This window comes from Myotis brandtii, unplaced genomic scaffold, assembly GCF_000412655.1.
Source record: "Myotis brandtii unplaced genomic scaffold, ASM41265v1 scaffold328, whole genome shotgun sequence".
NCBI lineage: Eukaryota > Metazoa > Chordata > Mammalia > Chiroptera > Vespertilionidae > Myotis > Myotis brandtii.
This window is the reverse complement of record NW_005362626.1, coordinates 5,229,255-5,237,947: the sequence shown is the minus strand read 5'-3', so window position 1 is coordinate 5,237,947 and position 8,693 is coordinate 5,229,255. Positions and strand designations below refer to the sequence as shown.

The window sequence follows — 8,693 nt, the reverse complement described above, 5'->3', positions numbered from 1 at the left end:
TTATTAATGGTTATGATGAAATGATCTGGGCGGGTCCAGGCACCATCAGTGTACCTGGTCATTGCTGTGATTATGCCAAAATCGTGGGTCTGATTTCCCTTTCTTTTCTTTTTGAGATCGATGAGGATGAACCCTTATTTTTGAGTTTGATTGAAGATCTCTTCCCAAATATTCTTCTGGACAAGGCAGGCTACCCTGAGCTGGAGGCGGCAATTGATAGGCAGGTAATACATTTCACAGGGCATCAAGTACCCCGTCTGTCTCACCTGGGTCTCAGGGAATCAGGTGGAGCTAGTGCGGCCCAAATCTGTGGGTTCCAGGAACAACACCCGGGGCTGTGACTGCTGTCTTTGTGAGTGTATGTGACCAGAGTATATTTTAATATTTATTGCCAATGACTATAGTAATATATAGAATAAATACATTCAATTTCAATAAAAATTGCTATGTAAGTTGCACAATAGCGATTTCTGCTATTCATGTACAAGGATTACTTGATTATATTTTCAGGGAATAGAGTAAAACAAACCTCAGAATGTGTAAATTCTATTTGTTGGCCTAAGACCTGATTGGATGTGATGACAGTGTTAAGAGAGGCTGTTGCACCCCAGGATAGAGCTCTTCCTGCCGTTGCACAACCTCACGTCCAGTGGCCACGTGCTAGCGGCCCTGGTACTGATGGAAACCAGATTCTAAAATGAGATGCGATGGGCCAGCAGGGGCGGGCAGGGCTGGCTGATGCCTGCCCTTGCCGGTGTGGCTCTGTCGGTGTCATATGCAGAGATCTCATGTGGCCCCGCAGGTATCATCTTTCCCTCCCACAATCACTTGTGATTCCTTCCTGGGCTCTGGGGGAGTCTGCTGCGTATCTATATCATTAGGTGTCTAGATTTCCCATGATACTTGTACAGCTTTAACTTTTTATGGTCTCCTAAGAATGGAAGTGAATTATGTAAATCTTGTGCCTCAATTTCCTTTCCTAGGAAGAAGAGCTGGGGGAAAAATTTCATAGAAATGGTGATTAGCTCATATTTATAAAACACATTTAAATTCCTTGAAGATATTTGTAATAAAAGTGAAATATGGTAGCATTAAATAGATATTTTGCTTTAAAAATCAATATATAAAAGTTTTAATCTTTTTTTTTTATCAGGTAAGAATGACATTCGTTTTGCAAATGGTTTCTTTATCAAGTGGCCTAACTGACTGTAGCATTACCTAAAAAGCTAAGTATAAAGTAATTTGTAAGGTGAGTTGCATTAGTACTTTGTAGCATGCGAAAAAGCTGGAGTATATACATAGTGTAAAGTGACACATGATGATTAATCAAAATTATTTAAGTAAAAATAAAAGCATTATTTATAGTGCATTTAAGCATAGGATTCTAGTTAAAAGCATGGGCTGTGGAGCTCAAATCCCCACCTCATAACTTTACAAATATTAATCTTGGTCAAGTTACTTCATCGCTTTGTGCCTCAGTTTCCTTATCTGTAAAATGAAGATATCCATAGTACCAATCTCATATTATTGTTTTGAAGATTAAACTTAGGATAGTTTGGCACAGAGTAACTTCCATACATGTGTTTGATAGATAAAAACTACCCAGTGGACTTACAAAGAGCTTGACGTTTACATGGAATTTCAGTCAGCCTGGTGTGCTAGAAATGTTTCCAGTAATTAAATGTTATCTTTTAAATTAAACATTTAAAATACATTTCATACTTGAGTCTTTATTCTTCAGTTGCTCTTAAGATGTACATTTAATAAAATGTTAATATAAATGCATCCAATTCCCAAAGACAAATGCAGATGTTTCTTATTAGCTTGCTGTAACATTTGATTATATTCAGCCTGCTTTTTGTTGTGTACATATATTCTTTTATGCAATATATATTTTTATTGTGATAAAATACGTAATATAAAATTTACCATTTTTGCCATTTTAAGTGGACAGTTTAATGGTATTAAGTACAGTCTCATTATTGTGTAAACATCACCACCATCCATCTCCAGACCTTTTTTCATTTTCTAGAATGAAACTCCATACTTATTAAACAGTAGCTCCCCATTCCTCTACTCCCCCCCACACACACACTCCATGTCCTGTGCTTATTTCGAGCACATTGGTAAGCCCGGCTTGCTGTTGATGTGGCTCACTGTAGGGTTTTTGTTATGTTTTCAGGTGGAAGAAGCTGGTTTAATCAGCCATCCTCCTTGGAAACTGAAAGTCATCCAGCTGTTTGAAACACAGAGAGTGCGGCATGGAATGATGACCCTGGGGCCTAGTGGAGCAGGGAAAACCACCTGCATCCACACCTTGATGAAAGCCATGACAGGTACGGGGCAGCCAAGCTGCGTTGCTCTGGGTGACACATTTAAATAGTTGTGGCACAGTTGAATGCCCCAAGAGGAAACAAAGGTAGATACATGAATATATTTTTATAGGAGAGAATGCTGCTTTACTGACAATTGGGTACATTTGAGAGAGAACATATTACATTAATGGACTACCGGGGGAAAACATTTCTTTCCATCTTTACTGAGATATAATTGACAGATATCATTGTGTAAGCTTAAGGTGTACAAAGTGTTGATTTGATTCATTTATAAATTGCAAAATGATTAACACCATAGTATTAGCTAATAGCTCCATCACATACATAGTTACGATTCCTTTTTTTTGTGGTGAGAACATTTAAGATCTACTCTCTTAGCAACATTCAAGTATATGATGCAATATTATTAGCTGTAATCATATGCTATATATCAGATTCCCAAATTTGTTAATCTAATAACTGGAAGTTTGTATCTTTGACTAATGTCTCCCCACTTCCACCCCCTGCCCCCAACTCCTAGGAATCACCACTCTGTGTTTCTGTGAGTTTGGCTTTTTAGGTTCCACATGCAGTAAGTCCTCGCTTGGAAACTGACTTTAAGCAGAACGACATAAAATGAAAACAATTTACCATAGGCTAATTGATCCAAGCAAGACTTAAATTCCCATGGCATATGTTAACTATACATATAAATTAATTTTCACCTGGAAGCAGATATTTTTCTAGGGAAGTTAAACAAATGCACTTAATTTCCAGATATCCCTAAGCCTCACATCGAAGTCCCTAGCCTGAGGTCACCTGGGGATAATGGTCATTGCCATGTTCATGATTATTCTTGTATTCTCTGGTTCTGATTGGACATTGATGACTCTCTTCCTAAGAGTATCAGCAGCCCTTAGCTGTGCCAGAGTTGAATTCCAAAATTTCACAGAACTTTGGTTGTGGGAATGCATCATAACAGGAAACTGAAAGTCAGTTTCCATAACAGGGAAAGGTGCTGCTTGGAACCCCAGTGCGCTGATACTGAGTTGCTGGTTGCTGGGAATTGCCTGTATTTATTCTAGGGTCCTGCACACGTTAGATTTAGTCTCAGTTTTCTCAGCTGTGGAATGAAGTGAATTCTGAGCATCAAAGTTCTATCTATTGGGTTTTCACACCGACACAGGACTATGCTCTCAGCTAGCACCTAACTCCACCAAAACGGAGCTCACACCTGCAGGGCTTATCACGTGGTTTTCAGTGTGCGGTTAATAGTTGGGATTTTTACATAGCTTTAAAATGATGTGTTCTCCCTTTCAAATTATGCTTAATACATTTGTTGTTGTTATAAAACCGCCTTCTGTTAACTACAGGTGCACCTGGTACAATGACGAACAAAATGAGCACTAAATATTAAACTGTGCAGAAACATTATGTATAATGTGTTTGGATAATTTGTATGGCATCACTGATGTTGGAAAAGCTCTTTGCAAAGTTGAATTAATCTTTAGACTGTTTGCTGTTTATTAACTTGTGCTTGGTTTTAGTATTTCCTGTTTATTATCCTGTTCTTAGTTTTAATAGGTAGGCAAACGTTCGTTATCTTAAGTAAAACATCATTTCTTGCTGAAAACTTTAATTATCCAAAAGATTGAGAACATAATTGGGCTGACCTTCTACTGAAGAAGTGCAAGACCCATGTATGTTATTTGTTCCCTTATTCCCCATTATTTTTTCATTAAAAAATACTTGGAGGTTTTGCTAGGTTCTGCACTAGAAATGGGAGAACAGGTATGAAAAAAAAAGGACATGTCTTCAAGGAGCTTACAGTGTAACGAGTTACAGACATAGGCACAGATTCTTAACAGTCAACTTGGCATCACTATGAGGAAAATTTAGATAATTACTTTGTGAGCAGAGGTGAAGGACAGCAGAATCTTTTCCAAGGAATTATGGGAGGGCTTACCGAGCAGGTGCTACTGCATCTGAGGTTGGAAGGCTGGGTAGCAGGTGGATAAGAGGCATTTTTAGTGCAAGGAAGACTCTGCAGGAAGAAGGGACTGGGGACTGCACGATATACCCAAGGAAGTCCATTGACATGAAGAGAATGTAATTGCGTGTGGGTGGAAGTGGGGGAGATGAGGAGGTATAGCAGATGCTATTGGTGCCCAATGCTGTCCCTTTGGCCTGACCCTGCTATAGATGTGGCCATTGGACAGTTTCTCCCCTCAACACCAGAGGTTTCTCCCAGTTTTTCAGCTTTATGACTTTCCTTGAAGCTATGGACCTGGCTCAGCCTGGAAATAGGGGTCGGTGAGAATTAATGTATGAGGCAGCCATACCCTCAACCAATGGGGGAGAACAGTTGATGGCAGATATTCCACCCGGTGCCTTTTAGAGGGACATTGTTTCTGTGACCAGCTCAGCAATGTACCCTTCTCCCTTTCCAATTATGCTTAATACGCTGACGCCTCTCCTTTCCCATCTCATTCTCTTTCCCCTGACTACCCACCAACTCTCAGCACCCACGTTATTGTCCCTGGCTTTGCTTCCAGGGGATTTCAAATTAGTACTGTAGATGTGGCATGAGGAGTTTTGTAAGTCATACTCAATATTTAGGTTTTATGCTGTAGGTGATGGGAAGCCATTGAGCTGGGGAGTGGTGTCATTAACCCTGTGTGTAGAAGACCATCTGCTGGCCGAGTAGAGAGTAAACTGAGGAACAGGCGGCTGGTCTGGTGCCCATAAGAAGGTGACAGCAAGAAAAGGGTGCCTACTCTACGGCAGAGGCCATGAAAGTGGAGTGATTAGGTCACTCAAGAAATGCCTAAGGGGAGAATTGCAGTGGTTCTCAACCTTCCTAATGCCTCGACCCTTTAATATAGTTCCTCATGTTGTGGTGACCCCCAACCATAAAATTATTTTCGTTGCTACTTCATAACTGTAATTTTGCTACTGCTATGAATCGTAATGTAAATATCTGATATGCAGGATGTATTTTCAGGGGTCGCGACCCACAGGTTGAGAACCGCTGATTTAGAGGAATACTTTAACCAACATTTTGAAAGTTAAACATTTTTTCCCTTAATGCTTTTTCTTAGTGCTTTCATAAAAAAATATTATGATACTCTAAATGAAAATGATATAATTCTACCTTAATGAAGTAATTTTTGATAGTTTCTCTTGTATGGGTAGCAGACCAAGTCTGGACCTCACCTATGATTCTCTCACACATGTCAAGAGTTTGCTGGCCTTTTGTAAAGTGTGATTAGATTATAAAGAAAAAGTGTTGCTAGTCTTATGGATATCATTTATTGCAAAAGCTGAATTGTGACTAAGTTGAACTTCAGCATCATAAAATACTGCAAATAATTACCTGATTATTTTGTGATTTTGAAAAAAGAGAACTCTGGTCTAATTTTCTAAGTAGGTTTTAATGTAATACCCTTTTAAATGTGCACAAATGTGTACTGTATGTGTGCCTGTGTCAACCTCTCACACAGTGTGCAATATTTTGGTATCTATTTTTATGGTTTTATACTTTAAACTTTGTCACTTTTCTGCTTATCAACCACAGTCCCTTACATATAGAATCCAGCATATTTAAGAGTAGTTTTAGGGTTTGAAAGATTCAAATATCCTTTTTGAGCTTGGACACAAAAGAAAGTTTTTGATTCCTGCAACATATTAGTTTAGCTTTTTATTTTTTTCCCCCCAAATGAGCAAGAACACATCCCAGCAAATGAAAGCTGGTAATGTACATACAGAAACCACTTTTAGGTGATATGTCATATATAAGATGTAATCTAGTACACCATAAACCAAAAGGTTTTTGAGCTGTGAAATTTGAAGAATTTCCAGATTACATTAATTTCTTCATCAATCCCAACATGGTGTCCTTTTTCTCCTCTTATGTAATATGCAGTTTTCTTTTACGGAAGGTAAAAACAAATGCAATTTAATCAATAAAATATGAGGCTAATTATGACAACTTGGAAATTCAGTTAAGGCATGTTTTCAATGCAATTTTGGATTTTCATATTTTGAACACCTGCTGACTCTATACTGCAAATTAGTGAAATGTTGTATAATGACGGTTCACTGTACACCTGAGTTGTTTAAAATGTGGATTTACTTGGTCTAGATTGTGGAAAACCACACCGGGAAATGAGGATGAACCCCAAAGCGATTACGGCCCCACAGATGTTTGGTCGGCTCGACGTGGCCACGAACGACTGGACTGATGGGATATTTTCTACTCTTTGGAGGAAAACATTGAGAGCTAAGAAAGGTAGAAGATGAATTATAATACTATTTTTTGACATGTACTTCTAAGTAAAGTCCTTGGTGGCTCTTTAAAATTAGTAGAAAAACTGTGTTCTCCATATAATATCTTAGTCAAGGCTAAGAAGTCATAAATCTGTATAATATCTGTGAATGTTGAAATACTGTTGATTAGTGTATTTAAAACCTCTCTCATTCCTTCTCCCCCTTATTTTTTGGTTAAGAAGGGAATTATTTTCTTTTTGAAAAAAAATGTTCCTGTATTCCTCTGATATCTTAGAATAAAAAAGATAGAAAAAGTTGTTAAGGAAAATTGATAGTATTTAATAAAGTGATTTTACCATAACTATTTTCACTGAGTATTTTAAAAATGTTGTTCTTAGTTAAGTACAGCCTATTAACAAAAACCGAATTCTCCAATAAAATCATTGGAGGAAGTGGGCTTCTTTGGAGAGAAAATTGTGTATATACAAAATGAAGTCTATACTGAATTAATAAATTATTCAGATTATATATGTATAAGTATAATGTTTTTATTGATTTTAGAGAGAGAGGAAGGGAGAGGAAGAGATAGAAACATCCATCGATTGGCTGCCTCCTGCACACCCCCCTAATGGGGATTGAGTCTGAAAGCCAGGCATGTGCCCTGGGCCTGGAATTGAACCAGTGACCTCTTGGTGCAGGGGTTGACGCTCAACCAACTGAGCCACACCAGCCAGGAACAAATTATTCAGTCTAGGTGTTTGATTGCTATTTAAAGAGACTCATTAAGGGCTACATTTGTGTATGTATGCCCCGCCCCCCGCCCACACACACACCTTTGCTTGTATATTCTAGGGGAGCATATCTGGATAGTTCTTGATGGTCCAGTCGATGCCATCTGGATTGAAAATCTGAACTCTGTTTTGGATGATAACAAAACTCTAACCCTTGCCAATGGCGATCGGATTCCCATGGCTCCAAACTGCAAGATTATTTTTGAGCCTCATAACATTGACAATGCTTCTCCTGCTACCGTCTCAAGGAATGGAATGGTTTTCATGAGTTCTTCTATCCTGGATTGGAGTCCTATTCTGGAGGTATGATTGGAGTCTTTCCTTTGTGTAAAGACAAAGCGGATCCTTTAGTGTTGTTCAGGTAGAGTGCCTGCTGATTTTTCCGCAGACCGCAGGGTGTAATTGCACTTTAATGCTACCGTTTATGGGAGAACCTTGAATGCTCTGGGACATGCAAACCCTGATGGCCCCTTACAGGTTTCTTCAGTGCTCTTCTAATCACGGGAGATCTGTGATTTCCAACCCTTAGGTTGGGGAGTAATTGCAAGGCTCAGGTGAATCAATAACCCCACTGAACAGTGACTGAATAAATAACATTAAATTTTTTCACTTTGGGGATTCATGACATTTTAAAAAGGTATTCATTCACATAAAGTTTGGGAGCAGCCATCTTAGAATATTAACTTGAAGAGGACAATTTATTAAAATTGCATAGAAGGGATTTTTATTAGACTCAGGATTATAATATTTTAAGTTTTACTTGGAAATAATATTTCAGATAATTTCTCTTTAATGCATGATAAGGGATATTATTTTATTACTACCAATATATCCTAGAGTATATTACTGATAATTAGATTATAATTACATACTATAGTGTAAGGCAGAATGCTTATTAGATAAGCCATCTGTAAAACTTTTTTTTGACATTGTTAGTCAGATTATTTTCAGTTACATGTTTTGGAGATCATTTGGATAGAAAACTTATGAATTCATAATTTGGATGGTGTAGATGTTTATTTTATATTGCCATTAAATTTTTGTGCTTCTGTTTGTGTATGGGTATATCCTGACTTATAATAATGCATTTTCAGAATTTACACATCTTTGAGTTTTGAAAGGGTTTACATCTGGTAAAGTATGAAGATGTGAAGGAGGAGATTATATAGCAAAATGATACTGACATTGGTTATGTCACTAAAAATTCTTCTAAAGGTTTCAGATTTCACAAATACGTTATCCATTCATTAAGAAGAATACAGAACAAGTGTTCTCAACCCTGGTTTTGCAAAAATAGTCACCAATGACAGTTCTTATA

The 8,693-nt window shown here is 37.8% G+C and overlaps 1 protein-coding gene across 1 annotated transcript in view; it reads left to right on the top strand.

The window, feature by feature from the left end:
• Window positions 1–8,693, top strand: part of DNAH5 (dynein, axonemal, heavy chain 5) — a gene marked incomplete at its 5' end in the record, with an annotated part of 180,665 nt that overhangs the window by 79,594 nt on the left and 92,378 nt on the right. Inside the window, 4 exons of the mRNA XM_014543525.1 lie at window positions 117–224; window positions 2,183–2,336; window positions 6,460–6,606; window positions 7,437–7,678. Coding sequence (XP_014399011.1) covers window positions 117–224; window positions 2,183–2,336; window positions 6,460–6,606; window positions 7,437–7,678 — 651 coding nt within the window. The remainder of the gene's footprint in view (window positions 1–116; window positions 225–2,182; window positions 2,337–6,459; window positions 6,607–7,436; window positions 7,679–8,693) is intronic.